At 38.8% G+C, this 15,869-nt stretch overlaps 1 protein-coding gene across 1 annotated transcript in view; it reads left to right on the top strand.

The window, feature by feature from the left end:
- The window catches only part of SEC24D (SEC24 family member D), a 48,770-nt gene extending 36,543 nt beyond the window's left edge, over positions 1-12,227 (top strand). The window contains exons 11-22 of the mRNA XM_009887888.1: positions 2,301-2,492; positions 3,174-3,267; positions 5,702-5,818; positions 6,287-6,457; positions 7,209-7,305; positions 7,953-8,098; positions 8,589-8,727; positions 9,190-9,308; positions 10,212-10,391; positions 10,907-11,098; positions 11,609-11,698; positions 12,087-12,227. Of these exons, the coding sequence (XP_009886190.1) occupies positions 2,301-2,492; positions 3,174-3,267; positions 5,702-5,818; positions 6,287-6,457; positions 7,209-7,305; positions 7,953-8,098; positions 8,589-8,727; positions 9,190-9,308; positions 10,212-10,391; positions 10,907-11,098; positions 11,609-11,698; positions 12,087-12,227 (1,678 nt within the window). The remainder of the gene's footprint in view (positions 1-2,300; positions 2,493-3,173; positions 3,268-5,701; positions 5,819-6,286; positions 6,458-7,208; positions 7,306-7,952; positions 8,099-8,588; positions 8,728-9,189; positions 9,309-10,211; positions 10,392-10,906; positions 11,099-11,608; positions 11,699-12,086) is intronic.
- The last annotated feature ends 3,642 nt before the right edge of the window (positions 12,228-15,869 follow it).

Raw genomic sequence — 15,869 nt, forward strand, 5'->3', positions numbered from 1 at the left:
TCTGATAGAAGAAATTGAATGAATTGTGGCAGAATGTACTGCACAGATAAGAGCAGGACCTGAAAAAATTGTCCCAAATACCCGCTGTATAACAACTTCAGGATTACTAGGATGATGTGGATACTTCTCTTTGAAGTAGCAAAGTGCTGTATGTGCAGAAAGTTAATAATACCTTGTCCTCGTCAAGCTCCTGAATGTTCCCTGTTAATCATGTTACCAAGAAAATAGTGTCCAAGCGCTGGTGATGGTTAGAAATTTACATTCAGAAATGATGCATCTGTTTGAGTTAGCATATCTTGGAGGAATTATTTAAAATGCTTCTGTATGGAGTGTGGTCAATATAGAATATTGTTTTGTTATAGATCAAAGTAGCCCCTTTCTCATCCAGCTGTGTTCCCATAAAGCATGAATGGTAGATTAACATTCTAGACTGCCATGAGAGTTAAAGATTGCAGACAAGAAAAATTATTTCTTTCCCAAGCTCAAGGTTTTTGGTGAAGCTTGTGAAACTACCAATGAGGTATTTTTTACTTTTTTTTTCTCTGAAGACAAACAGATTTGATAGCCAGGAAGAAGGCTGAGTTTTTTCTATTTGCTGTAAGAAAAAATAAGCAAGAATTGCAGTAAAAGTATATTTGTCTTGTTTCTCCTCTTTAGTTTGACTTGATTCTGCAAGCCTTTGTGGAGTCGAGATGCAATCTCTTGGCTGGAGTGGAGCGGGATGGAGGCCTTGCCATTGATTTTGGAGGGGCCAAGGCTTTACACTCCTTAGGAGGATAAATACTGTCAAACCCTGGCTCCTTTAATGTGGTGACTGTTAACACTCCTTTGTTTCTTTAGAGGTTAGAGTGAAGGATAAATAGTAGATTTTTTGCCCTAAGGGTCCCATAATTGGAAATACTATGGTAGGTTCTTTTGGTGTGATAGTAACATCTGTAGGAGTCGGTGTACATTATGGTATCCTGTTTGTCAATTAGCATATTTCTTTGTGTTAAATTTTTTACAATCATAACCTTCTATGAGTGACTTCTTTTATAAACTAAAGATAATAACATCAGCTCGACTATTTCCATGGTTCCTATTGCTGCAGTCTCAAAAAACTTTGTGGTACATAGTTCTACATTCTGGTAAGACTAAACAATAGTTCTTGCTGTTCCCCTTTCACAAATGGAAACCGAGGCACAGAGAAATTAAATAATTTCCTTTTGGGTTTTAAATTAAGTCAGTGGCATAGCTGGGAATTGAGTGAGGATTTCCAGGGTCCACTACTCTGAATATGAAACCCTTTCAAACATGAAAAAGATGCAAAGGCATTAGACCACAGACTCGGTATTTGCTGGGTTTGTGACACCTCACCGTAAGTTAAGTAGGCTGCTTAAATGTTTAATGTTGCTGTATAGAGCATATGGGCTGACCCTTAGTATTACAAGTAGCAGAGGCTTCCTGTCTGGCGTTTTTTGTGCTAAAGGCTTGCTTTGCCATTTGCGAGAGGAACACCCTGCTACGAGAAGGTGCTATTTTATTAGTAATTAAGACCAATTTTTTGAATAGGATTTGCTTTTAGGGGAAAGCTCAGTAAACCTGGGACGGCAAATCTGGTAAGGGTCTAACCAGTACTGGTACCCTGCTACTAAGAGCAGAGTGAGCTACTGCTTAGCGGAGTTGCATCCACAAAAACAGAGCCTGCTGCCTGCAGTGTTGCTGCGGGCGTAGCTCACAGCAAGTGCGCTAGCTTTGGTTGGCCTGGGAACTTACTAGCAATAATGAGTAATTTCTGTAGCGTGTTTTCTGCATGACACACAGCTATGGAGGATCTAACAGCTTTTGCTGCTTAAAAGTAGTCCAGCTTAAGCAGAAGATTGACCCAGCAAAGTCACCAGCCATTATTTAAGCCTAGATACTATTCTTACTAGGCATCAATCACTGAATTACGAAGTATTCTAAATAAAGCTGATTTTCTAATTGTATCTTGTAACTAATTGTCCTGTTCTCTCCTGTCCATGTTTTGAGGACAACATGGTTTATTCTTTATCTTAGGGACTTTTTGAGGGCCTGAGGATGCATAGCTGATAGGGTTGACGTAAATATGTATTTTTAAAAAGGTAAATAATACAGCAGTTGATTTTATCAGGGTGTTTTAATTTGACCTAAGGCAAAGATTAAATGTGCTTGGTGGTTGTTTGCTTTGCTGCTCCCAGTACAGATAATGATCTGAAAGCAGTCTTGCATTTTAAAGGCAGGCTTTTATTGCAAGGTCAAAATTTCAAAACTATAACCAGTTGTTTTTGTTTTTCTTACAGAGAAGAGCAAGAAGAATCCTCAGCAATTCGAGTTGGTTTTGTCACTTACAACAAAGTCCTCCACTTCTTCAATGTAAAAAGCAGCTTAGCTCAGCCTCAGATGATGGTGGTCTCAGATGTTGGAGAAGTTTTTGTTCCTTTGCTAGATGGTTTCCTTGTTAACTTTCAGGAATCACGATCTGTTGTTATGAAGTAAAGTATAATTATTCCATATGTGAATAAGATCTGACTGCTTATGATATGCGTTGTGCCTTTTAGTCAATTGTGTTATTGGGTTTGGGGGGGAACACGTATTTATTGAAATAATTTAGAAGCCAGCAAATGCTTCAAGTCATGTATTTCTACCTCTGAGGCAGAGAAAAAGTGGTTTCACCACCCTCCCAGTGCTGAATTTGAAAGCATACTTAAGCCAGGTGTAAACCATGCATCTTCAGCTGTGCTTATTCAAAAAATGGGAGGGGGGTTGTAGCTGTGTGCCGTGTTGCATGTTTTTCCTATTGTGAATGTATATGATGCACACCTGGATGTGATCTAAGGACTCTTAAGTCCATACAGCACACTGGAACTCTTTAATTTTTAGCTATTATTTTATTTATTGTATGTTCTTTTTTGTTACCAACTTTGAAATAGTGAATCTCACAGAATTTTAAAAGTCATATTTTGTTTTATTCTGTCTGGAATACTAAGAAATTGAGCAATCAAAATTCTTTTTTTTTTCTTTTTTTTTTTTTTTTTTTTTTTTTTTTTTTTTTTTTAATATAAATCTGCCTGGAAAACGTCTTCCTGTGTGAAACTTGATATGTTACAAGGTATGTTTGGGGATTATCCCAGATACGCTAACCAGTTGAGACGGTATCCTTTTGTCTTTCGTAGCTTGTTGGACCAGATTCCAGAGATGTTTGCAGACACTAACGAGAGTGAGACCATCTTTGCTCCTGTTATCCAGGCTGGCATGGAGGCGCTAAAGGTCAGAATGTTCCTCTCTGTAAGAGAAGCAGCTCTTTAATGAGAATAAGACTTGATGAGCTGCAGAAATTCTGTTTGCTGAAAGCCAGTCCCAGGTCCTACAAATCACAATGGGAAATTAGGAAAAAAAAAGTCACTGATTGTTTCCAGCAGAGTGTTCCGTTATTCTAACAGTATGTTTGAACTGCTGTAGTCAAAATGAGAACACTGGCAAGCACAACATCTGTTTCCAGATTTTGCTTATTGAGGGAAACCAGTCCCTAGGGTCTATGCCACATAGAACGGATGGTTAGAAGATGAAGAGCAGGAGTTGGTTTCTCGTTCAGCATTTGAGAGAAATAAAAGAGTTTAGTTACTGCAACGGAACTAATAGATACTCTAGGTGTTTGCACAGACATCCAGTCCTTGCACGTCCGAAGGTCAGGAAAAGAATCAGTGTAAGATAAGATTTCTCCTGCTTCTGCTGACTACTTGTGCAAAATGAGATATTTATGACTATGACTGACTTGGGTAGGGGATAGGAGGGTTTCTGCTTAACTGATAAATTCTCACAGCTTGAGCACAGCAGAAGATGAAACCACAGGTCAAGATGCACCCCTAGTTGCTTTCTGTATGTCTGGGACATCCCCTAAAGCACTGACATGTCCGTGGAGCACTGCCAATTAAAAGAATGCCACCGTGATTCACGAGATTTCTAAGGGCAGAAAACAGCCAGTGGTGTTTTAGAATATTTAAAATTTATCTGTGAGCTGTGTATAAGTAAAACGTGAACTTTGAGTAGACAAATTTGTTGAACTGAAAATGCACATTTCTCAAATCTGTTTCTTAAATATTTAATTAGTACCTGTTTTCTTGTTATTTATTCATACTACCAGAAGGTATGTGTGCAAAACATGTTTGGTTACAGCTTCTGTCAGAATACTCTTCCCTAATACTTGACTTCTACAAAATAAACATAAGGGCTGCAATTGTAAATTTCCTTTGATGTTGGCTATAAAAGAAAGCAGCTCGTAATTAAGCTTTTTATTTAGCTCAGTGTCTTAAAGTTATAATTTATAAGGATTTTCACTTTGAATTATTAATATGCATACATATTTGCTCAATATGTGTTCTATTTGAGATTAATTTTAATACCCTTTCAGAAATAATATATATACATTTTAGAAAATTTATCTATCATGACAACTTGGTATTTGATAAGTCTTTCAGTTTTCAGCAGAATGCTTAAAAGGAATTGAAGAAATTGGCATTTGTGATTAACGGTAACTATGTTTGAAATATTAGAGGTGAAATGTCAGCTATGTTTAAAGTAAGATACTGTCTTCAATTGCATTTCTGCCACAGCAAAGAGGTTTTTTTAGTTTTATTTTGAAATGTGGAATATCTTTATCTTGTGAACATCTTAAGATCTGGAGGAGAGAGTACCAAAGCTGATTGGTGTCTGTAGTCTTGGGTATTGCAGGTTTAACCTGGATGTACAGTTAAGTCTGGAGAGGAAAAGAACAAATTCCTCTCTCCTCCTTCCATCCCTTCACCTGCACCCAATTTCTTTAATGTTTGAGGACCTCAGAATTGCTAAGCTGTTTTCATTTCACTTGGCTTTAACTTGTGGTCAGGCGGCTGGACTAGATGATCGTTATAGATCCTTTCCCAATGAAATACTCTATTGTGTTCATTCCCATTAGCTGTCTCACTAGTAAGAGTAAACGATAAACTGGACTTTCTAAAATTTGGTGGAAAAGCTTGTTAATAGTACAAAGATGTCTGCTACTGTTGTTACGCTCTTTGGAATTCAGGGTTTTCTGTTAGTAGTTTGTCAGCTCAGTAAAAATCATGTTCTCATTAGAGTTCTAAATAAAAATAGAAAACTGGAATAAAACTGGCAGTTACTTAATTTCTTAGTGACAGGAGGAAATGTTCATCACACGTTTTGATACTCCTGGATTTTAGTATAGATTTGAATGTGGAATCTCATAAAGGAATGTTATTGTCACTCATCTATAAAAATGCAGTGAACACTAGTGTGTCTCAACTGAAAGAAATAATTTTTGTTAAATTACATTTCCTTTTTAATTTTATCCAATTTAGTATTTTTACTTTTGATACTTGTTGCATAATGCTTGTATCCAATTGGAAAGTCTCCAAGAGACGTACTCTTAGGTTTTGCCCATCAGATTTTAGATTCCTATGTAGAAATTGCTGCAACAGTGCGTCAGGCAACATACCTGTGTGCTAGTCTCATTTACTGATGTAAAATTCCCTGTTTGTTTCAGGACTTATTTCCATCAAGTTTTGAGTCTCAAAATGAATTATTTAGCTCTGAGGAACTTGCAGAAAGTTTACACTGTTCTCTGAGATAGATACCACAATGTATGAAAATAGGGCTTGTTTATCTAAGCAGTAATAAATATGCCAATATGGTGTCTTTGAAACAGGCTGCAGAATGTGCTGGAAAATTGTTTATCTTCCATTCTTCATTGCCAACTGCGGAAGCACCAGGGAAGCTGAGAAACAGAGATGACAAAAAACTCCTCAATACAGATAAAGAAAAGGTATTTTCTACTCTGAGTTAACAAAGGACTGCTATTATGCTGGATTTCCCTAACAGAGCCTTGATCTTCTTTCATTTATTTTCTTTTACAAAGATGTGTTGTTTAATTACGTACTATTCCCGTTCTCACTGTGCCCTGATTCTGCAGGTAGATTGATTTGGCCCTACAGGAACATGAAAGTCAAACTGCAGCAGAGCAGCCAGACACATCAATAAAGGAAACCCCCCAGCAGTAAACAATTCCACCCATCAAGAGCCTTTGCTACCAGCCTGTTCAGTGCTTTCGTTCTCTAAGAACATATGGAGTTGGTTCCCTGCATACATGTACATGGGCAACATGTTTTAATTGAATCCAGGCCTAACTTAAAACTTCCACTTCATCTTCTTTTCTTCAAGTGGGCATTTGGATGGTGGTTGGCTTCCAGCGGTATCTAATGCTATGACATTTGTATTTTTTAATTCTGTGCAGACACTCTTCCAGCCCCAGGTAACTTCTTACGAGGCCTTAGCCAGGGATTGTGTGGCTAATGGCTGCTGCGTGAATTTGTTCCTCTTCCCAAATCAGTACGTGGACATCGCCTCCATGGGTCTTGTCACAATGTACACTGGAGGAACGCTGTACAAGTACAGTAACTTCCAGGTAAGTGATGCAGGTTTCCTGCCTTTCAGATTGTAACACCTGGGGATTTGTTGTTTCTCTTTTTGTTTCATGTACTTCAACATTTAACATACATATAACAGTGGAGTAACTCGAGAAAACTTACCTATAAACTCCAGGGGATAAAATTCAAACTTAGAAATAACGGATCAGGCTCAAATACATATCTTGAAACAGTAATAAACTGCTTGGTACATTAGAATTAAATCCACTTACTTAAATATGTTGGCATTTGAGCAGGGAAGTCAATTACTCCTGTATATACAGACAGAGACACTTACGATAAAGACACCAAAAAAGTTTTAACACCACTTGTTTGTTTAAAATTTCATGAGAATCTCTCTGGGGAGTAGGGGACTTTCCCTGTGTCAGGAGCTAACCTGCGAAGGCGGCAAGGCTACTCTGTAATTCCTCAGGCTGTGCCGTGAAATCCTAGCTAGGCTGCAAGGTTAAGTGCAAGAACGGGTGTTACTGGAGATAATTTGATTGAACAGAAATTGTGGATGTCCAAGGCTAGTGATGAGTTGCTGGACACGTGCATATATGTGTTTCTTCTAACAAAACAACAATCATCAACATTGTTTATCCCTTTTTAAAGGAAAAGAGAGATGTTAAATGTGAAAAGAACAGATTTGATGCTGGGGGGGGGTTCACAGGGAGGGGGAGAGGGTTGGGTTTCTGCTGTACTGCTGACACCCAGTGGTGAATTGCAACTTTTGCTTTCTGTTTCTAGCTCGATGCTGACAGCCCACAGTTCTTAAGTGACCTCAGGAAGGACATCGAAAAAAAGACCGGATTTGATGCAATAATGAGGGTTCGGACAAGTACAGGTAATGGTACCCGTTGGAAATGAAAATCAACGTGAATGCATATGACAGTATAGAATTTTAAATCGTACAGTGCTGTACAGATCACTTTTAAGATCAGGTTAACTGTTGTAAAGCAATTGGATAGACTGATAAAATGCATGAATATGTCCTTCCTGTATATGCCTCCATAATCATTAATTTTCAAATATAAGTGAGGCTTCTGATCATTAGTCACACATCAAGGATGGCAAGTTGTATAAAAAAGTGTTGCTGCTGGACACTGACATGTTCCTTCATTTTCATACTTCAAATGACATCACTGCATCTACTTCTCAGGCATTTGTTCTTACCTCAAATGGAAGTATGTATTTGAGAAACATATGCATGCAAAGTGGCCAAGTCAGCAGCACAAAAGGTTCTGGGTGGTCTCAGTGTCACAGCACAGCTTCATGGGCCATCAGCTTTCCCTCTCACCCAACTGTCAAAAAATGCCATCAGCAAGGACAGTTGGTGGGGGCCCCTGAGGCTGCGAGTCTCTATGGGGAAAAGGTTCCCGTTTCAATAAGGAAAATTGGCTGACCATACAAAGGAAGTCACAAAATAAGGTCAAGTTTACTTGTCGTTTTTAAATAAAAGGATGTGTTTGTTTTGTTCTAATCTGGCTGCAGGCTTCAGGGCTACAGACTTCTTTGGTGCTATTTACATGAACAACACTACAGATGTAGAGATGGCAGCAGTTGACTGTGACAAGGCAGTGACAGTGGAGTTCAAACATGATGACAAACTGAATGAAGACAGTGGCGCCTTAATTCAGGTAAAAAAGCTTAAGTATATGTAACACGTAGCAAGTTTCTCTGTGTAGGTTTTGTCAAGAGATAATGTGATGGGCAGAGTACTTCTCAGCAAGTGTCTCATCGCTTCTATGATGTCTTTTCAAGCACATTACTTTGAACTGTTCAAATATTACACTATTACAAAGTACGATTTATAAATTTACAATCGGTGGTCTTCTGTTTTCAGATACCATCACTCTGTAGCAAATGAGGGTATTAAGACTTTCAGTCAGCCATATTATCTTTATTTTACAATCTTAAGGTTATTAACTTCTATAATAACTAATATACTTCCATAAAAATATAGGCATGTTGGTCCTATAGGTGACAGGAGCACTGAAGTGACACTTCGAGGCTAGGCTGTCTTCAGAAGTAATTATATGCCTTCTATGCACAAAGTAGGTGCTCTTCCATGACAGAAGCCTTTTGTTTTAAAATAGAAATAAATGGTAATTTGCTCCTCTGTTGCAGTGTGCTGTCCTTTACACATCAATAAGCGGCCAAAGAAGACTTCGCATACACAATATAGGTTTAAATTGTAGCTCCCAGTTAGCTGATGTCTACAAGACTTGTGAGACTGATGCACTCATCAACTTCTTTGCCAAGTCAGGTAAAGTTAAAACAAACCAATTTTGTTTCCTTTTTTACTTTGGGGTAGAGGAAGGGGAAGGAAAGGGCGCTGAAGTGATTACCTAGTGGGAAATCATGTTTTGTAACCTGCTGCTCCAAGCCTGAGCAATTCTTGAAGTATTATAAAATTGAAAAGTCAAATCATGTATTTTAGATACACTGCCATAAAAGGAATGCTTGTGAAGGTAGTTAGAAATACATTATGCACAAAACTGTATAAGCACAGTAGTAGAAATGGAGATTCTATCATGGTGTTGGAGGTTTGGTGGGGTTTTTGGGGCCAATATGACTAAACATCCTCCAAGATACTGTCTGTCTATAAAAGAGACTAAAAAGCAGCCATAGACCTTGGCTTAGTAAAATTAGAAGCTAGCAGAATACAGATACTTTTAAAGTATGTCCCCATCTTTAGCGCACTCTTTTATTCTTTCTCTATTTGTAGCTTTTAAAGCCGTTCTAAGCCAACCACTGAAGATGGTCAGAGAGATCCTGGTGAATCAGACAGCTCACATGTTGGCCTGTTACAGGAAGAACTGTGCCAGCCCCTCGGCAGTAAGCCAGGTAAAACCATCTGAACTCAGTCCTCCCCAGCCATGCTTTGCAGGAGATGAAGACCACCCCTGCAACACCAGCACTGCCAGAAAGGAAAATTTCAGGAGAAACGTAAATAATGACAGGTGGGATCCAACGGTAGCAATTACAACACAGGGAGCTGTTGTTCTAGAACAAATGGCAATGCCATTGAGGAAACTGATGATCATATTCACACAAAGGAACACTCTGACAGTGTTGAAGGCATTTGATTTAGATTAGTTCCTTTGATCCGATTTAAACTTTATTTTCCAATTCTTTCTTCTCTTGAATATAACATATAGATTAGAATTATTAGCAGATCCTAATTATAGGACTTAAAATTCAATGCTCCAATAAAAGCAACAGTTGTTTCCTTTTAAATTACTCACCGTATGTCCCGGCGATTCAACTCAAGAGAAAGACTAAGGCTTTTTACATACCATGCAATGCTTCCAATAATCAAAAGCCTGGGCGATTAATTGGTTAATGTTAGTTGGGACCAAATATGTTAGAAACAATACCAAAGAGACACTTACTGTGGACTTTCATTTCCCTCCTAAATTGTTCAGAGAAAAAACACCCACTTTTCCTATATGACGCCCCTTTAATTTAGTACCTAAAAACAAGCATGGGTTACAGGGTGATGACAGCATCCCACATGACAACTACAGGCTATAGGGCAAATAATTTCTGTTAGATTCTTACTAAATGCGTTAACCATTCAGAGCGGTCACATCTGGTTTGAAACAGCACATCTAAAAAAGTTTTCCTAGTTCTTTTTTCTCTTTAACGAAAGGAAACAAGCAGTGGTTTATTTAAATGTTTGAAAGCCTAGCTCTCATTCGCCGGCACATGGCATATACGAAGTAACAATCTGTCTCTGCCTCTTAGCTCATCCTTCCCGATGCAATGAAGGTGCTGCCAGTGTACATGAACTGTCTGTTGAAGAGCTGCGTGCTGGTTGGCAGACCAGAAATTCCAACTGACGAGAGAGCGTACCATCGGCAGCTGGTCATGTCCATGGGGGTAGGCGACACGCAGTTGTTTTTCTATCCCCAGCTTCTGCCAATTGTGAGTATGTTCTTGGCATATCTTCTCATTTTCAGTAAAACTGTTTTCACTATGCTGCGATTTCATAATTGTGCAGATGCAGGAAAGATTCTGTCTGCTGGGCAAGTGTTGTACTGCCATGCTGGATTACATTGTTACTGTGCTGTAGTTGCTAGTTGAACTGAATTAAGGAGAGAGGGTAGAACCTCTAGTTTACAGAAAAATAGGGAAGTAACATTATCAGTCATTGACATCAGCGTTCTCTAAGAATCTCACCGTGCAAGGTTTTTGCCCAGGCTAATGAAAGATGCCAGCTTTACTGAAGATCGACACTGGTGTGCACCTGTCTCCCCACTTACGGCAGGTCTTCCTTTGCACACAGTGCGTTAACTGAAAAAGAAGAGATTTGATTTCTAATTCCTCTAATAGGGAAAGCAACCACTAAGACATACTAAACCTTTCAATAGTTACTTTTCAGTATCTAATTAGAGCTGAAGTCACCAGGTCTACAACTCTTGTGTATTTTTGCCCCACAGCACAGCCTGGATCTTAAGAGTGACGCTGTCCCAGCTGCCGTGCGCTGCTCTGAGGAACGTCTCTCAGAAGGAGGGGCCTTCCTTCTGGCCAACGGTCTGAGTATGTTCCTGTGGCTGGGAGTCAGCGTGCCGCCAGAGCTCATCCAGGGGCTCTTCAACGTGCCATCCTTTGCCCATATCAGCACGGAGGCGGTGAGTAGATGGAGACCGGTCTCTTTTTTAGAATTTATAACTTAGCTAAGACCAGAATGCTCATCAGAGAAACAAGGGAGGTGGTTTTTTTGTCGTTCAACTAGAAGCAGAAAGAGGTAACCAGCAGAAGGTGTTAAGTGTTCTAACATACATAAAACTTTAAGCTTTTAACACTCTGCACACTTACAGGAGAGAAGCTTTCACAACATTTTCAAACCTTCTTAAGCTCGTGCTGTTGCATTAAAGTCCTAGTGAATGTGTATTGCTAACATTGGAACAAAAAGACTTTGCAATAGTTAAAGTTTCTACTAATAATGAATTTTCATATAGTGATTATTTTAAACTGAAAAATGGCTTAGCCAGAGTCTTTAAGATGAGACAGATGAGAGACATTTTTGTGAAGGAAAGGGCATTTCCCGGTTTGGAATGAAATCCACGGTAACTTGTATCATGAATACCATCAGCTAGTCTTGTATGAATTCATAAGAGATGTGACTCTCATTCTAACAGACATCACTGCCTGACCTGGACAATCCATTTTCTAAGAAACTTAAGTCAATACTGGAGCATATCCAGAGCCAAAAGCCCTACACTATGAAGGTAAGACTTTTCTTTCCCTCAACTCATTTGTCATATCTGTTCAAAAGAACACTACTGGCTTTTTACAAAACCGATGGGTAGCTGTAAAAGCTTTTTACACATCAGGAATTTTCCTGTACATCAGTGAGTTCCAGCATGCGTTGTAGGCAAAGGTATCTTAAATGTGCTTAATTCTTAATCAAGAGATTTTCCAAGGTAGTCAAGTTTAAGCAAACCTTAATTCACACTAGTCTCTCTCCTGTGTTTGTAAATGCAGCTACTGAAATGTGGAAATTGATTAGTTTTGGGGTTCTCACCCCCACCCCCCAGTATACAGTAATAGATACAGGAAAACTGTACTGCCATTTAGTATGATTGTATCCTAAAAACATGTGTCTCCTCTTTTCAGCTGATCATAGTGAAACAACGGGAACAGCCAGAGATGCTTTTCCGACAGTTCCTAGTAGAAGACAAGAGTATTTATGGAGGAGCTTCTTATGTGGATTTCTTATGCTGTGTTCACAAAGAGATCTGCCAGCTGCTCAGTTAAGGAAACTCAAGTATATGTTGTCAGGTTCTTTTTGATTTTGCAAGAGGGACAGTGATTGGTGCCTGAAGGCTGCCCACATCTGCACTATACCCAGGCATTCTGCTGTGCTTTAGTGAACCTTTTCTGTGCTCTTCTTGTACAGTTTCATGTCACACAACCTCTCACTGAGTATTTAGCTTACTTATTAAGCTGTAGAATAGGAAGTTCTGCACTCAGGTATTAATCTTCTGGGAGTCCTGACTCTTTCTCCAAGTGAATTGCCAGATTTCAAACTGTCAACGCTTAAGAGCATATGGTATGCATTTATGAAAATATAATTTAGAAAACTCTTTAATTATTCCTTTTGCTAATCGTAAGTTGTACAAGAGCCAGGAAAGATGCTAAAAATCTATACAGAAGAGGAAAAAAAATACAAAACATTGCTTTTTCTAAGTGAGGGCATACAGTTAAATCAGATTTGCAGTAATCATCTAGTTCAATGAGTACAAGTCCCTTCACGTAAAGCTATCTCTACAGAGTAACCCTTTTTCCCCGGCAGGGACAAGCATTACTTTCTACAGAACAGAGCTCTGGTTAACCTTCTACACACAGGGTTACCAAGGAAACAAAAATGCCTCAGTTTATAACTGGACTTGAGTAAGTATAAAAAAAATGGACCACAGGAAGAACAGTAATCAAACAATCCTTTTGGTAAGTTTGGCAGATAATGCCACTCAATTATGGTACAATTCTATAGTCTTAAGGGCAGCAATTAACTTAGCATAGTATTTAATTACATTTTCAAAATGGACCATGTTGGGTTTTAGTATAGTTTTTTATAGTATACTTGCTAACTGGAATATTCCCAAGACAACTTAGATAAACTCAGTCCCTCAAAATTTCAGTGGCAGGTCAACTGTAAGACAGTTGACACATTAACCAAAGGTTATTTGTGGTGCTATAAAAAGAAAACCTCTTGTTTAATACCAGTTCTATTACAGTGACCTCCTCTCATGTGACTGATTTATGCAACAGTCACCACTTTGAAAAATAAGCCTCTGCTATTATCAATATTTAAGGTAGAATTTAGAAAGCCAGAGTCTTTGGAAGAGCTGTTTACCTCAGATACTTCATGAGTCAGTTTGTATCTTTAGGACCAATGCCTCTGCACATGAGGTTTGAACTTTTCCAAACTTGAAAAGTTATTGTTACAAAAATCAGTGTTTCAAAGAAAGCAAAAAAAAACCTTTAAGGGTAAAAGTTGGGCCTCAAAAATAAAAAAAAGGTGCCTTTAAACATGTTAGTGTCAATACCTAGTGTTAATCATTTTAATATCCTAGACAAGCAGTCAAAATATATATTTCTGGTTTGAAAGCTTATCAAAACAGTTGTATCCTTGTGCATTGACTGAGAGCTCTTAAAGTAAGTGGCTATTATTAGAAAAGGATCCTTGGACTGAATTCAGATGCCAAGACAAGCACTTTTAAATTACCCTGTAAAAAGTATTTGTTGCCATTCCAAATCAGTGTACTTTGTAAAATGACACCAGCAACTCTATGTGTAAAGAAATAAAGCAATTATTAATTATAATCGTGTGTGTTTATTCCTCCATATACTAAAGCTCTCCAATTTTTTTTTTTTTTAAACCTATCCAACACCTCTTAATCAGTAGCACCTAAAACTAGTACCCCAGGTCACTACAGAGGGTGGTTTAGGGCAACAATGGAACCCCCCTTCAGGGTTCATGCAACTCTTCCCCCTGCCTTTCTCTATAAGCACAGCAAGACAACATAAAAAGTTCGTTATGCTGACTTCAGAAGCAAGGCAGCATGGCAAAGTTAAATTAGCAACAGTAATTCCTACACAGCGTAAACAATGCCCTGCATCCACCAATTAGCAAAGACAGCTGTAGGTCACATTCTACTCTGACCTTAAAGTCAGCAAGCTTATCTGGTGTTACAGAGTTTTCGGTGTGTTTCCACTGTTAGCATCACCCCCAGTTATGGTAAGACGACTTGCTCCAACTAGGCCTCCAATGTGCCAAAACAGCTTCACATGTAAACTGTTTTAGAAAATCACTTACCAAGTGAGTCAGGAAGTGGGAAGATGCAGCCATACTCCCATAGTTAGGAATGCTCAGAACCTATTTCCTTACCTTATTCCATGGAGTTTGCCAATAGCCAGAAGATCATGTCTGCACCGCAACCATGTGCATCTTCTGCTTGGTCAGTTCAGGCCACACAAGCACCACTGACCAAATGCATTAGGGCAACCTGTTTTACACCTAGAATTCTAATGCAAAGCGTCAACGTCCCTTACCTGTGTAAAGCCTACAGAGAGCAGGATTTCAGGCACAGAGATGCTATTCAGAATGAAGTTGTAAGACAAAGCTCTTTATACTTGCATGGCTAACTCATCAGAGCTCCACATACAGTTCATTTTTCCTACATAGGTAAACTAGTCCAAGATGTAGACACACATTGACACAGCAGCTCTTATAGTAATCATAACAGTTATCACACAGACATATTACAAGTGCAGTTCTTGTCTCCAACATAAACAGCAGGGCTGTAACAGTCAACTCAGATTTACAGTAGTTAGGCTTTTTTTTTTTTTCCTTTTTTGGTTTTAATTGCTGCAATAATTATACTCAAACTTACTTCATGTTTCACCACAGAACTTAGCTACTGCTTGCTTTTTCATCCATGAGAATGACCCTATTACAAAAAGGATTATTAAGCTTTCCTCCACATTACTAAGTTGACCTTCATCCCATTGCACTGGGCGATTGCTACTACAACAACAGACTTGTCACCAACTTTACAAATTTTGGAAGGAGAAATCATTTTTTCTACTATACACAGAAACAGTGGGTCTCATTATCTATCACTTTCAGTTACTCAGTGTCTCCTTAAAAAGGCACGTTCAAGAAACAAGAACTTACAGATATTTTCAATGTAATGGGCTTGAAGTGTTCATTTATTCTTTTCCAGAGTGCATTCTGGATATTTCTGTCTCCTGCCAAGGATTTTAAAATATCTGAGTATTCTATAACGAATCCCTTAGCTTAATGCCATTTAACTTCCATTGTCAGATGAAAATTGTTCTACAGTTTGCAGCCTAAATTCCACACCACTGAAAAAAGCATTCAGTATCTGTGAAGATAGGGAGTGAGCCTGTGTTCGCAACACTGTGCTGGGGAGGAACCTCAAAACCCCCAAGAGCACTGCCCACTAACCTACTGTTGCGTTAAAGGGACAAAGTAGTTTTGGCAGAAAATAAACCCCCTTGCGTTCTAACGCTCCTCACCGAGGTGGGAGGCTAGGTGCGGCTAGGTTTAAATTCTGAGTGATGCCCAATCCAGCACTATCAGTCCAGGCGCGTTTAATATATTAAACTGTTACAGTTCTGGATACGCTAATAGCAGACTGCACCTTCAGCCCAGTCATGCTCATGAACTAACACGGCGTCGCTTCGGTCATGTTCAATGAGAAAACCCAAACGGCTCACTGCCTACACAGTACAGTTTATTTAAACAACAGATACACAAGTTCTTTTGGATTGCCGGCGATAGTGACTGTCTGCAAAGCATGCGCGAATACTAAAAATGCTAGCAATATAGCTCGGTTAACAAAAGCGCTAAGTTATAAAACTATTCTATAT

This window comes from Charadrius vociferus, unplaced genomic scaffold (assembly GCF_000708025.1).
Source record: "Charadrius vociferus isolate BGI_N301 unplaced genomic scaffold, ASM70802v2 scaffold806, whole genome shotgun sequence".
Lineage (NCBI taxonomy): Eukaryota > Metazoa > Chordata > Aves > Charadriiformes > Charadriidae > Charadrius > Charadrius vociferus.